The following is a 24479-nucleotide window of genomic DNA, read 5'->3' as shown; positions in this document are numbered from 1 at the left end:
ATGACATCAGGGACTGACTGACTGATGGGAAATGGACGTTTTCATAGTAAATGCGACAACAATGGATTCCATTTCATCATGCTAACTTTCCAAGTAAGAAAAAATGATGTCATTGCTAGGCAGGTTTTGGTAGGCACAGGCAGGTATTTGAACCGAGTGTGCATAGCAGGCAGCCCACTAATAGTGTGCAGAGTGAGTAGACAGACATTGTGAAATCTTAGTGAGGACTAATTATATGACGTCTAGGTTGAAAATGTGTAAAGTCCGGACGGTTAGCTCAACCGTCTGGGCTCCTGGGCTGCCAAGCCAGCCGGACGGCGTGCCACGGGTTCGACTCCCGAGCCCGATGGCCCATCTCTCTCCCCATTTCCTGTCTAATTACTGTACCCTATATCAATAAAGGCAAAAAACGCCCAAAAATATATCTTAAAAGAAATGTTTCAACAAAAAAACTTAAAACTTAACTTAACCAAAAAATATCCCTTACAGCACCTTTAACAGCACATGATAAAATCCTTACTGAATAGTAACTAAATGGTTTACAATTTGAATTACTCTTGCCCATACATACAGTATATTGATTAAGAAGTAGCATGAATTATCAACAATGGTAATGGATATTGAATTTGAAGGCACATGCACATATTTCTCTTTTATTGATGTTTTTATTGTGCGAATAAACCAAAAGCCATAAAGGCATACCAGACTAATATAAAACAAACACATTTATTTGCTGCATTTTGTCACAGACAAATACTAGTTTTCTTCACCATGAAAAACATAATCAAGACTTTCGTTTCACCCTGCTCTTATGTTATGCTAATGGGATCCTGTTGAAGGCTTTTAATTTTGGTATTCTTGTCTTATTACTATGGTCATAGCACAGTACTTTGTGGACATCACATGAGTAGGTATTTCTTAACCCATTCAGACCTGGTGCAACCTATACGTTGTTATAGAGGGTATGCACATGCATGCATAAAGTGATTGGCAAACAGAGTGTCATTTAACTTCGCTTTAATGCAACCAGGACTTTTCAGTTTGGATGTACGTACGGGCTGTGAAGTCGTTTTGTTCCAGAAATCTTAGTCCTACCGATAAAGAATAAACAAAATTAGCCAAATAGATCAATTGTATTTTAATTCCCTTGTACATTTGAATTACATTCATAGGCATTTTACACCATAGAAAGCTTCATTTAAATCAATTTAAGAAGAACCCGGTAATGTGTTGAATTCCTTTAACTTTCACAAGAGTATTTTTTGTTAAAAATGTCTGTTTAATCCCATCTCTACCGAGAGTATTTAATCCCATCTCTACCGAGAGTATTTAAAGTACATTACAATGTTTTATAACCACACCTAATGTGTTATCATGTGAGAGCGAGCATTGTTTAGGGTTCAGCGTGGTGGCGGAAACACTAGTGTTTACAGTAAACGACGAGGCTTTGCGGAATGTCAAGGGTCCATGCAACAATACGACGCACTACACACAATATTACGCAATTAAATGCATAGAAGGGCTGAAAGAAACAGACCGTTCTCGTCGCTTTCTAGTGTTCTGAGATTGAGCAGCAATAACAGCTCTTGGTTCATCCCAATTTAGACTTTGGTGTAAAAGTGCGTGTGTTTAAAAGTTTGCTCGAAAAAAACTGTCTTCATTTATGTTGTGCAGCCCCGTTTGCTCACCTGGGCAAACTTTAGTGTGGTCGGTGCATACATGTTCTGTATGATGTGTTTCAGTGGTCAGTGCATACATGTACTACTGTATGATGTGTTCAGTGTGTTTTTGTTTTATGACATTTATGAGAGAGGTGGGGGGTGTATGGGCTGCCTCGGGGACAGAGACAGACAGCAGCAGCTGGAACTCACATACAACAAACGCAGTGAACAGATGCCAAAACCATCCACACCGACTGGAAAGCCAGGTCAGAGGTCACGAAGGCAGCAAAATACATTCAGCAACTTAACAGTGTTAGCCGCCCTCCCGCCACTACATCTATTTCTGAACCAACCCTACTCAGTTCATTATGTCTAAAACTTAGTCTAGTCGTCATTATTATTATCATTTTCTTGCTAATTCTTTCACCAAGAGTCCAATTTATAGCCTCTAAAAATTCACCGAGCGGCAAACAATTATTAAACATTGAAAGCCACTGGGAATCGATAAAATATACAAAAATGCAAAAGTAAACAACAATAAAAATTGTTTTTAGGTTTATAGACCACCATCCCATCAAGCCAGCCCAATCCTTAATATAAGCAAGGTAGGCCTACAGTAAAAGTGCATTCACCCCAGACGCAATAAAAATAATCACTTGCATTCACATCGGATACAACAATTATACCTGGAGAGATTTGTCCCGCACATACTCAACTTACACGATGTGGACCGCTTCAGGCGTGTTCGTGAAATATTGCTCAATGTCACGCCTTTACATTGATTTAACATTGAAATCCACGGCTCAAAAAAAAAGGTCACTTGTCTTGTCTGGTGTCAAATCAATCCCCCTTTATGTCACAAGGATTCAAATAAATGTCCAGGGAGCCACTAACAATCCCCAAAGTTTGTCCCCCTCCCTCCTCAATATACATATACTAAAGTGATTATACACTCCCCCATAACCAGAAGTATAGACAGTGGGTACAAGTGTGTGAATATGGAAGCCCAAGAACCCTTGCTATAGGGTCTCGACTCCCTTAAGTGTGAGTTATCCTACGTCGGAACATGCCCTGGTTCAGCTGTAAGCGGAACAACCGGCAGTTAGCGATGCGCAGGGCCGTACAGGACGTCCTGTAGAGGTCGCTGGACAACATGGGCTTGGTGTGGTGCCACGTCCCCGTGCTGCGTCGGAACTCACGGATGTAGTCGAAGCTCGTACCTGTGTTGAACGCAAGAAGGGAACATGCATTCATGTGTTATTCTGACCCGAGATCAGATTCTAAAAATGTCCGTTTGAAAATGACAGTTTTCTGAAAAAGCTATGTTTCTATGTCAGTCGTATAGCAGTACCTGTGTGAACACAAGAAGGGAACATGCATTAATGTGTTATGACCCGAGATCAGATTCTAAAATTGTCTGTTTGAAAATGACAGAGGATTCTGAAAAAGCTATGTTTCTATGTCAGTCGTTCTTCGATGTTTCAAAAATAGCAGACCTACAAGCTCGTAGCGCGCCACTCGGTGGCGCGCTATGAGCTTGTAGATCTGCCCAAAATGGGTTAACAGTTACAATACAACCAAGTTGCTATCCGTGGAAGGAGAGTCTTTCCATCGCATAGTGCCAGCTCGACACGCCATGGCACTACCCTGATTATTTCCCTTTCCATTATTACCTGGTACTTGGAGGTACTTTTATTTATTTTTGACTGTGTTGGGCTCTCAGACCCATAAATGTTTAAATGTCGTAAATGAGAACTGAATCAATGTTGGCCAGGCAACTGCATGGCACCTTAATTAACTGAATTTGACCAGTTTTCGTTGGGCTTGCTAGTGGTTAAAATAAACATTGTATAATGACTGTGTTCGCTTTAGCACAGAATGATAGTCAGTTCAGCGGGCGTCGCTTCAATCAAGACAATGATATAGCGCCACATTATGAGAACGATGATGGTAGTGGTAACATTAAATAGCATTTCTTTGAACAATTATTCCACAAAGGAATTCTTCTGAACACAAGCAAGAACGTGTTTTCTATTTAAGTGTAAACCGCACCAATGATTCGCCATGCAACTCCTTGCAACATGCAACTAATTGCGACTACTTGCAACCATTAACCCCAATGGCAGTTGCTACGAGTTGACCTTACAACTTATACCTTGACCTTACAAGGAGTTGCGACTAGTTGCATTGGTGCGGTATGGGCTTAAAGCTAAGTACTGATCAACCATAACTGCCCCATCTCCATGTACAGTATATGTACATAACTACATACTACTGTATGTAGAGGGATGCTTGACAGAGGGATAAAGTGATGAATAATTGTAATCTGCTTAGATTACTCTTGTCCTAATCACATTAGTGTAGGGAGGCAAATTGTCAAAATAATCCGACAGATTACACACACACACACACACACACACACACACACAGTTAAGTGTGTTAACTGACCAGTGTCGAGGTCTCCAACTACATAGATGCTAGCTCCAATGGGTACAGCTCCATAGACAAAGGAGGAGCTGGTGTGAATACACAGATTCTGATCATCCAGGTACATCCACCTACAGGTACAGAGGATGTATGGCATAACACAATCTGTTAGTGTGAAATATAACTCTTTTTTTACATTACACTACATACATTACGATTGCATAGTTGAACACTGGAAAATTATGAATAGAAATGATACAATTCTGTTTGGCTTTCGACAAAAGGTGCACAGGGCAGATATGAACTCAAAACAACAAACATGTGCGGCACGTTTTGAGCTTGTAGATAAGTTATTTGTTATTTCCACTATTTTTCAAAAATGCTTGAAAATATTATTTTTCAACATGGAAATTATCATGATGAGTAAACCTAATAAGTTTAGAATTATTGGTCTATGTTAGGAGAACAGTTTGGTTCGGTTATTGATTAAAAGGACAAGGTGCTAAAATCGTAAACCTACAAATAGGTTGTTTTCATTTCATAATTTTAATCCCATGATTTTGCAACCCAGTTTTTTCACCCAGTGCCAATTATCTAATGTAATCCTGGGAGCTACACTTCCTCTGCCAACCTGGGGGGGCAGTGGACTGGCCTCATGCCTCCTTCTCTGCATGAGGAGTCCAAGCTGCTTCTTTTCACCCGACAGGGGGGAATTTCCCTGGCCGGACGTAGCGTGTGGAAGGAATACGTTATTCCGAATACGTTGTTCCTTTCCCCTCCATCAGGCTGGCCAGGGGGAGGTAGTTTTAGAGACCAGGATAAGTAGTTTGTTTTGACTGACCTCCTCATCTCATTGTGGTAGAACTCAGACTTGCAGGTTGTCATCTGTCTATTCTCTGGGTTGTCGGACTCTTGGCTCCTCACTCCACCAAACACATAGAGCTCTTGTCCTACGCCAGATGCTACTGAGCCAAACCTTATAAAGAAATACATGAAAATCATCACCAGCGAATTCACACATTTTAAGATATCAAACTCTACTCTCTCTCTCTCTATTCTCCCAGTGCTTTACATTTAACAGTATAGCATCTGCATCTCAATTAACTGAAATTAATTAAAAAAGAAAGAGGTCCTAGCACTCACTAGGATCCTATGGCCTGTGCACTAAATGACAGAGCCTTAAAGATGGAGTGCCACAATGTTTTGCATGCGTCTATGAGGTGACAGTACTTCATTAGACACCCTGGAGTCGTTTTTATGTGCAATGATGTATTCCCTTTGTATTTAGGGTTTCTTCCTGGAGGCTGAACCCTTCAAACGTGCCAATGAAAAAAACAGTAATATAGTGACATCACATTATCAGCCCCTCCCCTAACCCCTCCCCCTTTATCATACAACTACAGCTGTGGGTGCAGGTGCATACTTAACTGGTGGGTGCCCACATAAAAATTACATTTTAATAAATACTGTACACTTTACAAAAAATCCTTATATAACAATAAGACCTGACGATCATGTTTTAGGGTGGAAAAAAATCATGGCACTCCATCTTTAAGGAAGGCCCCAAATTAAATGGCCTTTCTCAATTGACGGAAATCTGTCGTAGCAACTTGAATCCCTGAGGGTATGATGAACAGGCAGATTCATGTCTGTGAATGTTTCTTCCGCATTTGTCTTCATTTGTCTCACAGCCAGCCTGTGGTTTCCCTATGACTAAATATGACCCAAAAAAGCATATGACATGACACAATATAAGCCATTTTAGGGAAGTGAGACTGAAACCAAAAACTTCAAGTGGGTGCAGTAGTGACTCACGTTGTTGGGTAGTACATACTAGTGCAACACTTTTACCTGGGGCGACAGAGCTTTTTGCTTTCCCAACCCTGTGGAATGCACTCCCCAGGGCCAATGAGAAGCCTCCACCCTCCAAACTGCTCTCAAACACAACCTCTTCAATATGGCTATCCCCAGCTAACTCCACCACACACCCCTTTCTCAACATAACACAGTTTTTATTGAAAATCTTCCTTAGTCTTGGCCTTTTCTTAGTGTTTTTTCTCCTAATAAAGTTGTTATTTTGTTGTTGTGTGTGCGTGTCCACCCCCCCCCCCCCCCCCCCATGTAAAGCTATGGGTACTTAAAAAAGCACATTTGAGATATTATTATTAACACTTGGGTATAAAGTGTGACATCTTGAATTTCCCATGCTACTTTCGACCCTCAGCGATTTGTATTCTATTAAAAACTCTATTTTAAGGCTTTTCATCAACACCTATTTTATTTGAGAATCCACAACTTTTTGTCTGTAGGCAGACACCTGTCCTATGAGCATGCAAGTGTTTTTATGGTTCTTCTGCAGCATTGCGCTAGGCTAACACTGCATCTCCAAAACGTGATGGCACTGTGCGTGACTCCACGCCTGTATTATAATATCCGTATAATATCGTAATCGGTCAGAATCGGTTTCGTCAGATATGACCCTGCAAATAATCGGAGATCGGTCATAATTTCATAATCGTGCACCCCTATTTAATTATTTTCTTTCGCGTGGCGTTAGACAGGAGCACGCCGTCAGTCGTGCGACCTTACAATCATGGCCCCACCAGTCATGACCAGTCATGACAGCCTATGCTTTATGACCTAACAGTTAGCTTTGCTAGCTTCCCTTCCCTGTGATCATGTGGTCTTGCTCCACCAGGCAAAAAACTATCCTCTCAATACAGATGGACAGCAGAGTCACTGGCTGCTTCTCAGAGGTACACCCAAAACAAATCTCTATTCTCCCCTGAATGACCTTGCCTTAAAAAGAGAGAAATGTCCATGCATTTATTAATGAATTTGTCCCCCAACATCACTTACAGTGTAATTGTCATTTGACTGTAACACTTGTAAATCACTGGAGTGAACAAAATGGTCAAATTGAGCAAATTCTAATACTTGGACAATGTAAGGGAATAATCATATCTCGAAAATCTGGACTTTCACTTTCAATGCTTTATTTTGGTCATCAATTCATGTAACACTAACAGACAGGAGGAGAATAAAGAATGCCTTGCAACCACTTTCAGTTTGGTTTTCTCTACTTACTACTCTATTACCGACTATAAGCCTTCTTACTTTACTTACTTATTAACCCAGTCAATTAAAGATGATTATTCACCTTCTGTCTTTCAAAGGGCAGATGCCGGTCCACTGCTGGGTCTTTGGGTCAAAGCATTCAACAGAGTCATACAGCTTCCCATATGATCCTCCGCCCATTGCATAGATCTTTTTATTCATAGTGGCATAACATCCAATCTGGAAAAGGGGGAGAAGATAGCAATGCAAAAAAAATAGCAAATTACCAATGGTTAAGGGACACAGCAACACTCTGATATTAAATGGCAACCAAGATGGATTGGTGTCCTCTTTAGTCATATAATGCCTTTCAAAAATGTCACATTTAATAACTTGTACTTTACCTCTGCTCAGTGGAATGAATACTCTCAGTGTTGTTTTCGTCGACTAATACTATGACGAAAAATGTTCGTCGACTACCTTGTTTCAGTGACAAAAACTACATAAAAAAACCGAAATAAAAACTAAGCCATGATGGCTAAAACTATGACTAAATATAGACAATTTCGTCAACAAATAAAGACTAAAATGCTAGGAAGGGGACTAGTGGACAAGAGATCTAGTACAAGTCATCTAGTACAAGTAACACTTTTGGTTGCATGTTGCATGCTGAATTTAGCCGATCTACAAGCTCACAACGCATCGCGCTGCGACACGTTGTGGGCTTGTAGATCAGCTATTTTCAGCAAGTGTAAAAACAGTCATTACGATGGCATCAACGCCCACCAAACTACATTTTAGTCGACTAAATCAACTGTAGATTTAGTCGACTAAAATCTTATGATATTTAGTCGACTAAAACTAGACTAACACTAAAACATTCCGGCTGACTAAAATGTGACTGAAACGAATTGAAAACTATTGAAGAGACTATGACTCAAACTAAAATCAAGATTTGCTGCCAAAAACAACCAAATTTAAAACCAAACATAATGCAAAGCACAATCATTTATTCCGCCGTTTGCAAATAGATTCATGTCTCATACCTTGCGAACCATGTTCATGCTGGTGCTCAGTTTCCATGTGTTGGAGTGAGGATCAAACACCTCGACTGTCAGCAGCTCGATATCCAGGTCCTCACCTCCCATGACGTAGACCATCCCATCCAGCTCTGCCACGCCAAAGTTCTGACGGGCCTGGGCAGATACAGGAAGTGACAAGGCTGTCAGTGTGCCACAAAAACCCCCCCATGCTTCCCATCAAAGTCCCATTCACACAAAAACATGTTTTCTTCTGTTTTCTACAATTAATTCTGCTTGGATGGCATGACTTGTATTATATAGATATAATTATGTACAGATAATCCAACCATAGTGCCCATTTAGCATTTTGTCTACTGGAGGCAGGTACTTCCTCAAAATCTATCCTGCAAACCTATCATTATATATATATAAATGCACCATTTATGGTCCAATATGCAAAAGACATTCGCTTTGGGCCTCAGTGGTGTTTGGGGCACACGGCATCTGATAATCATATAACTGAATATACATCCCTTTTCTGATAATAACATCATGACATTTCTTAGTGGGTGCAAAACGTCACCTGAAAACTGTAGCCACTTGGCTAAGCCAACACCAACTGTCAAGTTCAGTTTGCCCTTTTACGAGGTATAACTGGAAAGGATTGTGCAATCGTGGAATGAGAAACATACATAGAAGAAACGTGTGGGTTGTGCATGGTATGCTACTAGTGGGCGCTGAATGCATGTTCATTCTCTGGCACTGAGGGACTGTTACAGGATATTTGTCAGGGCACAGCCACTACTATATATAACACTGACATCTAGTGGCAGTAATAACAAAATGCTGCAGCCTAGAACATAACATAGCTTCAGCAATGCAGCCAAATATACAATAAATGTGCCTCAAGATCATCTCTTCCAAATACAGCTCCACAACAAGAGCCATGTAGATTAGGCAATTTTGCACTATGGGATGTTGGGAGGCTTGCTGTTAAAAGCTGTGGCCAATTGACTGCTTTAACCATAAGGTTACTGGTCTGATTCTGCAATAGTTAAAGGGCACACAAGGAAGACATTAAAAACTATACCTATTTTGTACTATTTACTCATTCTATATCAGTTTGAATGAAATGTAAATTTTGGATGCATTTAATCGAGCCTGACCGATGCCAGAAATGTTGTTACAATGCCGATTTTGTGCCGATACATTTTAGAAACTTAGATATGATTAAAGTTTCTATTTGAGAAAGCTGCAGTAAGGGTTTAAAAAGTGTAAAAAATAAAAATAAATCTCTATATTCTTCTTTTTTTATTTAAATGCTGATCTACAAGCATTACAATGCGATGCGTTATGAGCTTCTACAGCTGCTATAAAAAATTAAATAAAACATAATTACATGCAGCATGCCCAAATTAGGAGGAACACCAGGGTGAACTTTTATGGTGCATTTATATAGCGCCTTTATCCAAGGTGCTTTACATAGATTGTGCATTACATTCACCCATTCACACACACACACACACACATTCATACACCGATGGCTGCGGAAACCATGCAAGGCACCAACCAACATATCAGGAGCAATTAGGGGTTCAGTGTCTTGCTCAAGGACACTTCAACACTAACTCTGGGGGAGCCCGGGTTCGAACTGGCAACCTTGTGGTTACCATCCAGCCACTCTACCCCACCCTGAGCCACCGCCGCCGCCCACAGGACACACAAAAAACAGGACACATCAGCTGCATAATTGTCATTCCACCCACAAGGCTAAAAACTAAAGGTGATCGAGCCTTTGCTAGTTTCGCCCCCAGGCTATGGAATGACCTCCCGGAGCACCTGAAATCTGTGGCCTCAGTGGACCTTTTTAAAAAACATTTAAAGACCCACCTTTTTAGACAGGCTTTGCTGTATTGATCTCTTGATTGTTATTTTTTATTTTTACCAGTGCCGTTTGTTCTGTTTTCTCTTTCTCTGCTTTATTTTTCATTATTCTTATTATTAATATTACTATTGTTACTATCGATATGTTTTGCTTTAATTGTGAAGCACTTTGTGACTGATGTCTGTGAAATGTGCTCTATAAATAAAATGCACTTACTTACTTACATAATTGCTGATACCGATCAAAAAAGTGTAAAAAAGAAAAGGCCCTAGTTTTTAAGACTGCCATGTACACCAAGTACATTTCAATGCACTACGTGTTTAGGATACCTGCATCATGGGGGCGATGGGACTCCAGGTGTTGGAGTCAGGGTCATATTTCTCTCCAGTATCCAGGAGCTTCTTGTGTTCATCCCTGCCACCCATCACGATCAAATAGCCCTCTGATTGAAGAAAGAATAATCAATTACCAATACCACGTCAGATATTATTATAATATAGAGCTTTTTTTATTTCATAAATCATTAGTTCATTTGTGGATTTACCAAAATTATTCATGAAATTGTATTTCTATCATACAGGGATTTATTAAATGCATCTTCTATAAAATCGGGTTATTTGAAATTCAACTCAATAAACATGGTTGTAATAAAAATATGTTTCTATTCAGATAAAGAAGATTAATTAATGTATTCATTGATTCATTCGCTTTCCAATTGCATTTTTAAAGAGGAGTGCAACGGGTTCATCTTGTACAAGGTGTCTCACTTCCATGTTCAAACGTCTGTATGCCTGTACTGACCTGCAGCGACCACCCCGTGGCACACGCGGCTCGTGCTCATTGGCTGAAGCTCGATCCAGGCCTGTCTGTTCGTGTCGTAGAGCGGACACATGCAGCGTGTCATTGCACACGGCTTCCTGCTTCTGTAGAGGAAAGAACCGTCAAACAGGATGTGTGCGTGTGAGACAGTATGGTCTGCTAACTGGTTATGGTGGAGCCGCAGACTTTGTCTCTGACGCTTTTGCGCCCCAATCTAACCTCTTCCTTTCTTACACGCTACAGTAGTTCTGCTTTAAATACTGTGACGATCTCATTTTAGCACAGCACTCTTTCCCTTCCTCCTCTGTGTCAGGAATTTTGAATATTGCACCATTGACCACTGGGGCAGTTTAACCACATGAACCCTAGTGAACCCTCCCTATTCTGTGCATGGCATTAAAAGGCAAACATTCAGCAAAAACAGTCAAACATTCGGCAAAAATGACAATAATAGCAGATCTACAAGGTGCTGTAAGATTGTAGCTTGTCTATTTTTGCTATTGTACAACAAATTACAGTAGTTAAGTAAATTAAGCAAGGCACATAATCTCCACTTGCTACCATGAAGTTGCCCACTATATATCTTAAATCACATTATGTATGTGCTGGATTATATACTGTGTTTATTCAATATTTACTGTATTGTGTACTATATATTCATTATCTCTATATCATTATACATACCAAGTTACGTAGACCGAACTATGGGATGCTCTTTGCCCAATTAAATGAACTATGGAATATTATTTAAACTATATTCAATATCTTATGGATTATTGTAGTGTATAGGAGTATGTGTATATTATGTGGAATATATGCATGCATGTAGGTAAACAGATGCACATCTGTTTACATTGAGTCATGCATTTTCAAAAAGGAAATGTAATGTAATGTGACTCTAGGGGTAGAGCACGACAAGCTTAATGCTTCTCCCTAAAACATTGGCAGTTAACGGAATGTATTTGACTATTTATGACAGATTAGATGGACAACACGGGACAATCAAAAACAGACCGACTCACTTGCGGTCCTCTCCCCCAGCGATAACAATGCACTCAGAGTAACCTCGTGGTTTGAAGGCAGCGAGGAGGGCCTCGCCTTGTAGCTGAGCGTCCCCTTGTGTTGACTGACAGTACTCTCGGATAACCTCCCTCATCAGGGGTTCTCCCAGGGCCTGGATGGCATCACATGCAAAATGAACTCAGGGTTAGCCACAGAATTAAATAATAATAATGAATTGTGTTTTATAGCGCTTTTCCAAGTGCTCAAAGCGCTTTACAATGGTTCATTCATTCATACATTGGGAGGTGAAGCGGCGAACAGTCGACGCCAGCGTCCTCACTTCCCACATTCACACACCAATGGTGGCAAGCTCAGACCGACCGACTCAATGGAGGCAATGTAGGGTTCAGTGTCAGTGCCCAAGGACATTTCGACATGTGGACAGGAGGAGGAGGAGCCGGGATTCGAACCGCCGACCCAGGGATCACGACCTGCTCTACCTCCTGAGCCACAGTCACCCTAAAGACCTCATCGTGTTTATTGTTTATGTTCTTTCACGTCTTGTGCTATACTGTATATGCAGTATCTGACCCAGACGATTGTTTTTTAGGTAGCTGTGTAATCAATGTAAGGGCATTTTTTATTTAGTATTTTCTTGGAAAACAAATTAAATTATTTTATCGAATTTGCCCCATTTCTTGCCCCATTTCTATAGAATATGTGGTTTTACATTAATACACATTATAATGCCAATTGAAGTTACTTGGATGTAGAACTAGGCTTGATGTTAAAGCAAAGATTAGGTTGTTAAATTATTATTATTTTCTTTTTTTAAATATTGGTTTAGGCCCTAAACCAATATTTAAAAAAAGAAAATAATAATAATTTCCTACGCGGAAGGAGGAGTGAAATCGCCTCATGCGCTTTTGAGCAACTTAATGCAATTGGACGGAAGGAGAACTCGGGTGTCATCTCTATTCATAGACATGGTGTCAAGTATAAACATTTTGATAAATATGATGTGAATTACCTGTTCTCGCAAATAGCTTGCATCAAGGCCCTGCTGCCACACTGCAGACATCACCTCCTTCATGTGCACCTGGAAGAGTAATGGGAGTCTTTCTTTCTTACTAGAACAAACCAGGGTGTGCGTGTGTGTGTGTGTGTGTGTGTGTGTGTGTGTGTGTGTGAGAGAGAGATACTGTTTTGGTCGCTACACGGGACATCACAGCATTCCAGTGCCCCTTGATTCATTTTTGTTTTAGTTTTTTTTAATTAGTATTATTTTTAATAAATGACTGGAGCTACCTAATATTCACCAAAACCAGACCAAGAACTCCCACCACGGGACTCAGGCAATCAATTAATACCTTTGCAACCACTATATTAATACCAAGTATTTCCTACAGCTTTAAATCCAAAGTTCTGAACAGTTGAAATGTGACACTAAGAGACTATTGAATGCATACATAATGTGACATTTTTTTAATTCCTTGAGCTGGTTGGCCCAAGAAATAATACCTTTCCATTGGCAATGAATGATTGTTTCTTCGATCACCAATACACAATGTCATTGTCAATTTGGCACAACCCATTGACTTACCAAAAACAGTATTTTATTGATGATTTCTACTTGTCCCAAGACCATATGTATATTATATGAAAATAGATTTTCAATTTGAAAATCAAAGTTGTCTTTCCTCTTTATTTTGCACCTGAAGAAACCCTAAAAGGTAAGTGTGTCACACCCACCCTGCGATCCTCTGGGTCATGGGCGAACCAGCGCACCGCGGCCTCCAGGATGTGTTTCTCGTTTCCCACGTTCAGCTTTTCCATAGCCAGCACCTCGGAGAGGCGGTCCGGGGGCATCTCCCGGAACTCCTCGGTCACTGCCACGTCCCGGAAGTGTGTCTGGAGGAACTCGGTGGCGACGTAGTGGACATGGTAGAGACAGTAGTGCAGGGAGAAGAGCCGGATGCCGATACAGTTCTCTGCAGTGATGCAACTCTCAAGGAACTGACAGCAGAGGGCCTTCAAGTCTGTCAGGAGCAGCAGGTCGGACGCCTGTACCATGTCCTGGATGGTCTCTTCGCTCAGATGAATCTGTATGCAAAGGACAAACAGATTGTAGGTGTGTATATTAGTGTCAGTGATGTGCAGAATGGGCACTGACTTCACCCGAATCCGAAAGTCCGTCCGGACACATTTATCATCCGTCCTCCTCCAATCACCTGCATTAATTATACTAGCCTATTCATAGCAATTTAATTTCTGCTCTGTTCCTGTGAAAATCTCACTTTTTAAAGCCTATTGTACTCCGCTGTACACTGCCCACTTGTGGCGACACTACAAAAAGGGCAGCCTGCAAAAAATGACAGTGGCGTATAATGACTGCATGAGACTGCTGCTCAAAGCCCCAAGATGCTGTAGTGCCAGTCAAATGCTTGTAGAAATAAAGCATGTACCCACTTGCCCTGCTGTGCTACGAAACCTGATGTATAGATTTATGTGCAGGTTAACAGACTCTGAGAACAGCATCATTGCATCACTTTCTAACCCTGCTAAGAGCTCTGTCAGACTATCGTCTAAGCTGTGGAGCCACTGGCGTTCTAGCCTGTATGTACAGAGATAAGTCCCCCCTGTTTGTTTGTTTATGCTTTGTTTATTTATAGTTTGTTTACTTTTGTGTTTTTATGTTTTATGTGCTCCGCCCTATGGACCCCCCGTGAGTGTCTTGAATAAAGTTTGAATTGAATTGAATTGAATAGAACTGCCACCACCCGCACCCACATTTCAAATATTTGCTATTTATGGTATTCACCTTAGTAGCTTAGTTGTGAGAAGAACACAAGTACAGACAAGAAGAGATATTGAAAAACACGTTCTGAGATTGACATTCTTGGCCTCCATTGCCGTTTGAAAATGTGACTAGATGACAACTGACAGCTGGCTGAGTCTAGTAGGCACCTAATTCATGCCTGATTAAATATGATTTCACACTTTATAGAATAGCATGTCAATCAGCATTAATATGACAAATCACCCTGCCCCACTTGAGATCTGTGGTTATGACCGGGATCCATCTCTCACGCACGCACACACACACACACACACACACACACACACACACACACACACACACACACACACACACACACACACACACACACACACACACACACACACACACACACACACACACACACACACACTCACTTCTCCACTGAAGATGTACTCCAGGATCTCTTTCATGATTGGCATAGAGACCCCCTGTAACTCGATTCTGTATGTGGACCCATCTTCCTTCGGAGGATTGTATGTCAGCTTGGTCCTAGCACAGATGGAATTATTGACAGTCCATGTTCAGATATCACATTTGAGTTCTAAATGCCACAGTCAGTCCCTCCACTTTGTTGTTGACTGTAATAATGGGACTCATATTATGTCATATAGGCCAGAAATGGTGCACATATACGTGCATGAAAATGCCTGGCATGAACAGTCTGAGGGGGGTCATGCCTATGTTCCCTCAGCCCTATGTTCCCTCAGCCCTATGTTCTCCCATTCCAAAACAGACCCTATGTTCCCTCAGCCCTATGTTCTCCCATTCCAAAACAGACCCTATGTTCCCTCAGCCCTATGTTCCCCCATTCCAAAACAGACCCTATGTTCCCTCAGCCCTATGTTCCCTCAATCCGATAAGTGCAAGTGTAATAAATGTAATAGTGTAATAAGTATAATAGTGTAATAGTGTAATAAGTATAATAGTGTATAGTGTAATACAGACAGCATTTTTTTCCCAATGAAATTGGCTGACAGCTTGTCTCGTCTCGTCATAATAATAGGTTCATAATAATTACTCAAATTAATTAACTTATAATTATATCGGTCGGCCTCATGGTGGCGCTATAACAGCCCACTTTACGTTTTGGCTTATAACTCTTGAACCATATCGTGTGTACGGTTGCAAGTTGGTCATCTCCGTCAACTTTTTGCAAGATTCTATAACCTGGGCGTGGCAGAGCTTGCTATGACTCACGTAGTCCTGGGTGTCGCCTCTAGACGAGGCAGGTCACGTACATAGCCTTTTAGGTTCGGGTAACTTATGTGAGTTGACCCTGGTATACCTATAGGACATAGGCATACCCCGGAGCATTTAGGTGGACCAGGACTGTCAGCTCAGTTAGCCTTTGGAGCATATAAGGGCAAGAGGGCACGTACTGTGTCATGGCGCAAAAGGCCCATTCATAGTCGAATGAAACTGTGTGCCTGTGGCACCCAGGGGTCCCTGGAAGGGCCTCTGCTGTGTTTATATGCTGGTAGAATCTAAAGCAGCAGCATCAAATATTTGCAAGAAAAACTAAATAGGTCAAAATGGGCAGATTGTTTTACAGCCCAAAACACGCCTTCATTGATTTGAGTGACAGCTGACATGACAAGCCTCTGTTACGGCACTCCTTATATTAGGACCCCAGAGAACCAATGGGGTAGAACACTCCTTATATTAGGACCCCAGAGAACCAATGGGGTAGAAGACTCCTTATATTAGGACCCCAGAGAACCAATGGGGAAGAACACTCCTTATATTAGGACCCCAGAGAACCAATGGGGTAGAACAAACGTTCCGTCCTCACTGCATTTTACACTTTGCTAGTGCAATTAATTCACAGTATAAAATGTAAACCTTCATAAAACTAAATTATTAAATAATTAAACAGACTCTTAGGTTAGGTTTAGGTGTGCTTCCCCGTGGGAGGTTAGGGTGAGGGTTTGAGATGGTTAACATCGGTAGACTGTAGAGTAGACAACTTGACTGCGTGTACTGTACGTGCGTTTGATTTGTGAGTTCTCTTGGCACAGTACCATGGGTGTGTACGCATAACAAAACCATGATGCTTCTATGCAATGATTGGTATGAAAAACATCATTGAAGCTGAGAAGTGTCGGCTATGTGGTTGACACGCACTGTGAGAAGATGAGTTCAGATATGTACCAGTGCCACTGTTTAAAGCTGCATTACACCTCAAGCAGACTGAAATTATTAACCTTTTGGGTGTTATTTTGTCCATAAAGTGATGCTATTCTTGTGTGATCCTCAACACAGGATTTGATATATCCAGACTAATAATTTTAGTTATTAATAACCAATAACCATGATAAAACAGCAGCTATCTGCACCCGGGGAAATCACTTTGCCAGCTTGTGAATGTGATGGACATTTCCATTAATATTTTATTTTTGCCACGGACATGCAAAACAAGTGATCAATGATATTACCAGAACACAAATGTATAGCCTATAGTACTAATTGACTCTTGTCTTGACGTGTCATAGTGTCTACTCTATTCCACTGCGCTACACATTTTAAAATAAGTCATTTATCAAAACTTATTTTTGGGGAAAAGCCGATCTACAAGCTCACAACACATTACGGCATGTTGTGACCTTGTAGATCAGCAATTGTCCTTTCTTCTTAGCCTATAATGACATGCCCAAAATTGGGATTTCAGGGTTAAAGTAGCTATATAGTTACCCAACTTACCCAGAAAGACTGGGAAGTTATCCACTGTATACTGGTGGCCGTCCTGAGACAGGCATTATATGTGGCATAATACATGGTCCAAGTATATTCCATGTTTGGGATTTTAATAAATGGGTCTTATACAGTAAGTAGGCTACACTTGCAGTCCGAGAAAGGGACACTTAGCTGCAAAGGTGAATGGGTGCGCAGTATACTTAATATTAGGTTATTGCAGATGGCCTTTCAGAGGACAGTGTTACTTGGGGACATGAGGAGACAGGAAGTTCTACAGGCTAAACTAGTTTTGTTTGTCAACGTAGCTTAAATAGTTGGTGTCAGTTCATTAAAGTGTGTACTCTAGGTTGATGAGACAACTATGCAATGGAAACATACCTGAGATTCAAAACAGATAATTAAGTACATGATGAGTGATTCATGAAGAAATGTCAGGATTTAAAGGAATGTTTCACTGTTCACTGTTTCACTGTGTTGTTGTGGAGCATTTGCTATAACGCAGAGATGGGCAGTATTTGAAATACATGTATTTGAAATACGTATTTGAAATACTTTTTTTGTATTTTGTAATTTGTATTTCGCTGGGATGGAAGATGTATTTTGTATTTTGTATTTAGATAATTTTTTTGACCCAGTATTTGTATTTTGTATCAAAATACATTTTCAATGTATTTTGCCAATCTCTGGCTATAACAAAGTAGATAGACTAGACCCCATGCAGTAGTGTCATTGCTGTAACTTGGTATCTGTAATGTGTTCTGTTGCTGCAGGGTGAACTACTGTATGGGTAGCATTATAGTATAATTGATGCCTTACAGCCCCCCCCCCCCCCCCCCTGTCTGTTTTGGAATGAGGGAACATACTGTAGGGCTGAGGGAACATAGGGCTGAGGGAACATATAGGGCTGAGGGAACATAGGGCTGAGGGAACATAGGGCTGAGGGAACTTGGGTACGGTCCCGTCTGGGGGGAGGGAGCCTACATAAAACAAGTGATCTTGTTAAGCCATTACCGGACATATGGGCTGGCAGCGGCGAGAATGTTTTTCTGGACAGGGAGCTCCTCGCCATCCACCACTAGCAGAGCGTCGTGAAAACACTGCTGTTGCCAGAAGGACCGCAGGACCATGAGGAGCTTCTTGGAATGTTGTGGGTCCGAAACCTTCGAACCAGACGACGCAGTCACGCCCGAGTCTGGCATGATGTCCAAGTCTAGTAGCAAACAAAAACAAGCAGAGAACTAATGGTAACTATTACTAAACTATACTACTGTATTTTTATGGATAGTATTAGTGATCATATGTATCACTCATACATGAAAACGCACAGCCATATGTCAAAGTCGCAGCCAGGCTACAGCCTGGCTTTTTTGGGTCCCTGGTTTGGCTGTCATAGAATTACATGGAAAATGCCATCGGCGCATAGCTTTTTGGGCATGTTTAGACAGTGGCAAAACCGCAAAACATAAGCATTCTATGAATTATTTAAATATGGGGATTTTTAGATGTCATCTTACCTGAAGCAAAGCGCGTCCAGTCAGTCTGCTGCTCCCAGGTATCCTTCAGCCAGTAAGGTGAATGTGAATGAAATATTAATGTTGTACAGTACTAGTAGCTTATATAAATGTTCCGTTGATACTGTAGGCGATAGGCGTGAAGCGGCCGTCTGTCACTAAGCAGCTGGGACACTTCCGCACAGCATCCATACGACCAGTGTTGCCGGGTTTTGCGAGAGAAACAAGCAAGAAAGAAATCTTGAAGAAATCTTGAAAAATGTGGGTTCCCAAATATGCATGCTTTCAGATGAGGGTCCGCAGACAAATATATATTAATTTAATAATTTGGGGGTCGTTGACTTGAAAATGAAACACTGGTTTGTTTAAAATAAACCTTAACCCCGTCCGCAACTACAGAATATTTTAATACAAGCAACTTTACAGAAAGATAATCCCAAAGTATCTTATAATTAGCGGACATGGCAACACTGCATAACAACGTCCGAATACTTTACTAACGACTTGTCTTGCGAGCTGGCTACCGTGAGCAAATCATACGTTGTTTATTAAGGAAATATTCCGTAGACTGCAATGTTAAATACATTTTTACCATACCTGTTATTATACGATAGATCGAAAACCGCGTTTCGTTAGGCTACCATTTGCTATCAAGGAACAAGCCCAGGTACATTAAGAGAGAAATGGAACTAATCTAATGTACATACTGGATACGCCCCTGGCCCGCCTACACCACGGTACGCACGAGTTTTTTGTTATTACCGGTAGGCTATTATTCTGACTTATGTTCGGTGAAATTTGAATCGCTGTTGGTCAGAATTTGATCGGAATTCAGGCACAACGTTAAAAGAATATTCCTAGTTTTGTCTAAAATGTATTATTTGCTGAAGTTTAACGATTCAATGGTAGGAACGGAACCACATACAACATGCTTTTGGCCCGGACTACTATTGGAGTTACACCACTACAACAAAAAAGTCCACCGTCGACAACTTTCAAATAAGCTGTGTAAGGAATAAGGTTTGTTTGTTTGATTGATTGATTGATTGATTTTATTAGACATTTAAATTAAATGTAAAAACAGCAACAGAGCACAGTCAAACACTGTGAATCCCTTGACTCCTTCAAACCCCCCCCCCCCCTTTTTTTTTTACCTCCTTATGATGATTTCCTGTCTTTGGCTATAGTATATATAGAGTGTATATTTGTACGTCTCTGTGTTATGATGAATTGAAAACGATGGACCCCCTTGTAAACAAGTGTAATGCTTTATGGTGTCGTCCACTCACAGTTAACAGTTTTTGTATTGAGTTGTGCTTGAAATGTACTGTAAACTGTTAATAAATACAGCAGGGAGTTCCAATCGCGCCTCTAGCCTATGGCAGGCCAGTCTGGTGCATCTCAGAGGCAGGACAGGTTACAGGAGAAAAGGAGGCATCGGAGCAGCTCAGACAGTTTAAGCCCTTATTTTATTAACAGGGTGCAAGTAATAAAACAACAACGTTTCGAAGTTTCAGTTACATCTTCGTCACGTCATCTTAATGATTAATGTTAATAAATCAATCAATCAACACTTAGTCCAAAAGGGATAGCACCAAAAGTCCATGCAGTCTTGTTTCCATTTAGACAACGAAAATCAATATCATCAATAACAAAAATCAATATCATATCATTACAGGATGCCTCCATCTATGAGAAAACTCGAGCCCTGGATAGAAAAGCTGATCCTCAGTTATGGCACAGAGCAGCAGAAGACAAAAGGCGGACGGCTCAGAGCTCACGTTGTCGGAGTGGCACCGATGGCTCTGTCTCAACAAGCCCAGGGCCAGGGAGCACAGGGGGGGCCAACGGACTTGCTCTTTCTTTCTGACGGGGTCGTACAGATGCCAGCTCTCCTAACGGCGTCTGCCTGGGAGGATCTCCAGGAACGAGAAGACCGAGACTGTCTCTCCAGCCTCGTCGACACGACGGTGTGCGTGCAGTCGTACCGTCTGCAGTTTCACATGAACCCGGAGCAGACCCGGTGCAGGTTCTTCGTGTCCGTCGGTAAGTTGGCCACTGTTGCAGCGGGACCGCCTAACGACGTTACGCCTTCTTGTACGATGCTTGCCGCTGTCAGGCAGCAGATTTGTAAAACATGGGGATCTCTGTTGCCTGACTTGCCTCATGGCCCAAGTGCCTCTCAGAATACCCAGTGTGGTTTTGATTTGTCCAATTTGCTGGGAGCATGGGAGCACGACGCTATGAACTCCGTAATGGCCAGTATTCAGAACGGGCTGAGGGTGGCGCCTCCTTTCCCTGTGTCCAGCCCGCAGCCTTCTACTTCCTCCTGCAACCCACCTACCACCAGCCACCACGCAGACACATACACAGGCTGGGATGCTGACAGAATCAGATATAAATCTGTGGAGCAGTTCAGAATCCCTGCATGTCATCTTATGCCAGAGGAAGAGGCTCAACGGCCACAAACGGCTTTCGAACAAGGGAGCGAGACACCGAGTGGAATCCTGAATCCCCCGGAAGACACAATTACTGATTTTCCAAATACTGTTCAACCGATTCTTGGTCATTTTAACACCAATGCATTCCCTCCTGAGATTCTAGAGAGGGGCTCTCTGGGCAGTGAGGACACACTGTCCCGGGATTCTGTACTAAATGAAGACGCAATTACAGAGTCGAATCCTTGGGATGCTTTTTCTCCACCATTTGCAATGCTGACAACATCTTCGTGCTCGGGTGAATCCACAACTTCAGAAGCCATCCCACCCAAGGCCCTGACTGATACTACTGGAATTACAGTCCAGCTGGGGGCTGTTCCCTTGGTAGTCATCACACAAATGTCCTCCAAAGGTTCATCAGAGACTTCCCAGACATCAAAAGAGAGCTCCGGCATTCCCCCGTACCAGAAACCACAGTCCACAACACCCCGCCTTGTTCCTGTGTCCAATTCTTCTTCAGCTTCTGGGAGTGCAACAGAACCTATGGGCAGGACTCCGATGTTGAATCGCTGTTCCCCTCTCCTGGTGTCGGATCAAGAGAACCTGCAGGTGGAGGAGGAAATGGAGACACGGGAAGAGGTTGCACAGAGGAAACGTAGGACTGTAAAGCGAAAGATTAACCACAGCCGTTCAGACACGAACAAGGGACACTTGGAGGGGGAGGAGGAGGGAGGGAGCCCTCCCTCTTGGCTGTTTGAAACACAGAGGGCTTCCAGGTCCGAAGTAAGGAGCCGTTTAAAGCAAACTAAATCTAAGGGGACTGTCTCAGGTGTGCACTCCTCTGTTCATAGTGACGGTACACAATTCTCATATGCATATAAATATACTGGCCAGCTATTGCAGGATCTCAGCAAATTCAAAGTTGCGGATGACATGCTGCACTGGGCAGTAAAGTACCTTACAGTTCAGACAGCTCAGACTGATAACGCTCTGCTTTCTGAACAGTAGATCTAGGGCTATATCTTGCGCCACCCCTTAGGCTTAACCCTTATCCCTAAACTTATTTGCCATTTTTTACTATTTAAAAAAAACCTTTTTAAAATAGTTCAAATAGCTGATCTACAAGCTCACACCATGTAGATGTAGAATAGATCGGCTAGTTGAACTATTTTGAATTTATTTTTTATTAAAAATAGTAAAAAATGGCAAATAAGTTTAGGGATAAGGGAGGCGCAAGATGGAGCCCCTATTCCTCGAATGTGTCACGCAGCTATTTGATATAGTGTCTCCTTTTACACGACGAGAGAATGTTTTTTGTCTGCCCACTTCTTCTCAGGTCAAAATTACACCTAAGGACTGAGTAGTAAAGGAACAGTTCAAATTAAAAAAGTAAATAAAAATATCACTTGACTTCACATGTTGGATCGTTCATTCTATGCGATTGGATACTGCTGTCCTAGAGAGTCCTTAAGGTTATCAATTATTTAAATTGTGTTCTGTTTTGTTCAGTTCTGTTTGGGGGGGGGGGGTGTCACCTGGGGCTTTGTACATTCAAATGTTCAAAATGTTCTCTGTTTTAGCAACTGTTATTCATGTGCTGTTGAAGAAATGTAGACATGGCTTGATGAATCTTGCTTTTGTAACATTCAAGGCAGAGCAGCAAAGTCTTTCATAAGAAGTGATTGCAGTTACTCTTCTTGACTTTAGTAGTCTGTTATTTTAAGAATAAATTCTCTCTTTGTCCAGAAGATGTCGCTAATTACCTGACATTTCTTAAAACTTTCTCCCCTCCATGCTTTTCTATTTTAATTTGAGATGTGCCAAATAGTTTGACAAGCTTGATTCATGTTGATCGAAAAAGGTGTTTCTTAATGAAGTACCCATTCATAATTAATATATAACCAACGACCAACATGTTACTGCCTTAGAATAAGTGCAACAATAGAATTAATCTGCCTTCACTGTGCATGTTATGATTAATGCGTTGATCAATTGTATCATCACAACTTCTAAGAGATATCGGCACTGTAAAAATATGCGATTCTTAGATAGCCTAATATTGATGACTCTTGAGAGTGTAAAATAAATAAGTGTCCATTTGGTTTCATTTTATGCTCAAGAGTTAAAGATATATAAAGGCAAGGGTCGCTTTTGGGCGTCAACTCCACCATTATGGGGACCAGCTGGGACGAATACTGGACTACTCGCCCCGGTGCTTGCCCTTTTTTCCTCCCGGAATTTCCCCAGTGAAGGGGATAACTTTGTAATATGTTATTGGCTGTTTGTATTCTTTTTGGAAAAATATAAAAAGATACTCCTGTGGAAAGGCTATATTATTTGACTTATATTGAACCTATAAACTATTTAGTATAATGTAAGGTTTTTCCCCCTCAAATGGTACCTCGTCAGATAATCCCCACATATCCTACAACAACTTCTGTGAACAGACTTCACTGTAGTAGCTTTTCATAAATTATATTTGTACTTAGGCTGTTCTGCTGTCATGCAAGTTTATAGTTAGAGAAATTCAAAGTCCAGCCGTCTGCTGTCCAGCCTCTCCCACCCCTCACTGGGGAAAATTCTGGGAGGAAAACAGAAACGGGGCGAGTAGACTTGTTACCCTTGAGCAGGTCCCAGCGGTAACAAGTCTACTCGCCCCGTTTTGACCGCTGATGGTCCCCGGACCACTGGTTGAAAACCACTGATTTTACACCTTCAGCTGATTGTGTCACGACTCGCCGTAGGAACAGAGGTTGCAGTTCCAGCAGCCATCATGTGGCCACAGTTGGACAATCGATCCTTTACGTCAGTGGTTCCCAAAGTGGGATCTGGGGACCCCTATGGGTTCTTTAGGGAGTTCCAGGGGGTCCCCATGCTAAGTGATAGATAGGAACCAAATGTACCCTTATGGGTAGACTGTAACTCAGAGAGTGTAGTATAGGCTACAAATGCCAACAAATAGGGACTGTATAGCCTAATTCAGGTCAAACCGGGGACCCTTGAAATTAAAATGGTTGAAAATGTAAAAAATCTCTTATGGGGGTCCTTGGCATATGTTTAACTTGGCAGGCTAATGAGTATCATTTTGGGGGTCCTTGACATGAAAAGGTTTGAGAACCAC

At 41.6% G+C, this 24479-nt stretch overlaps 2 protein-coding genes across 2 annotated transcripts; one reads left to right on the top strand and one right to left on the bottom strand.

Moving 5' to 3' along the window:
• Positions 1-2199: 2199 nt before the first annotated feature.
• gan (gigaxonin) lies at positions 2200-19073 on the bottom strand. Its single transcript, XM_083762625.1, has 13 exons — positions 18924-19073; positions 18421-18619; positions 15090-15204; positions 13626-13976; positions 12904-12972; positions 11894-12045; positions 10854-10975; positions 10382-10494; positions 8192-8341; positions 7249-7385; positions 4930-5064; positions 4110-4219; positions 2200-2881 (listed from the first exon to the last, which is right to left on the bottom strand). The coding sequence occupies exons 2-13, from the start codon at positions 18606-18608 to the stop codon at positions 2700-2702; spliced, it is 1824 nt and encodes a 607-aa protein (XP_083618751.1). The 5' UTR covers positions 18609-18619; positions 18924-19073; the 3' UTR covers positions 2200-2699.
• A 799-nt stretch (positions 19074-19872) lies between these two features.
• LOC310858076 (uncharacterized protein) lies at positions 19873-22718 on the top strand (the record flags this gene model as incomplete). Its single annotated transcript, XM_083764132.1, has 3 exons — positions 19873-19940; positions 20599-22141; positions 22695-22718. The coding sequence occupies exons 2-3, from the start codon at positions 20600-20602 to the stop codon at positions 22716-22718; spliced, it is 1566 nt and encodes a 521-aa protein (XP_083620258.1). The 5' UTR covers positions 19873-19940; position 20599.
• Positions 22719-24479: the final 1761 nt, after the last annotated feature.

The sequence above is a fragment of the Protomyctophum parallelum genome (assembly GCF_964188405.1).
Source record: "Protomyctophum parallelum genome assembly, chromosome: 4".
NCBI classification, from domain to species: domain Eukaryota; kingdom Metazoa; phylum Chordata; class Actinopteri; order Myctophiformes; family Myctophidae; genus Protomyctophum; species Protomyctophum parallelum.
This window is presented reverse-complemented; position numbering and strand designations above follow the sequence as displayed.

Bases quoted from the DNA above. Each gene is read 5' to 3' on its own strand.
- gan (XM_083762625.1), bottom strand. From the start codon at position 18,608: ATGCCAGACTCGGGCGTGACTGCGTCGTCTGGTTCGAAGGTTTCGGAC. The intron at 12,973-13,625 runs GTGGGTGTGACA...TTACTCTTCCAG, and splicing joins ATGACCCAGAGGATCGCAGG to GTGCACATGAAGGAGGTGAT. The intron at 5,065-7,248 runs GTGAATAATCAT...TTTCTTTATAAG, and splicing joins TGCCCTTTGAAAGACAGAAG to GTTTGGCTCAGTAGCATCTG.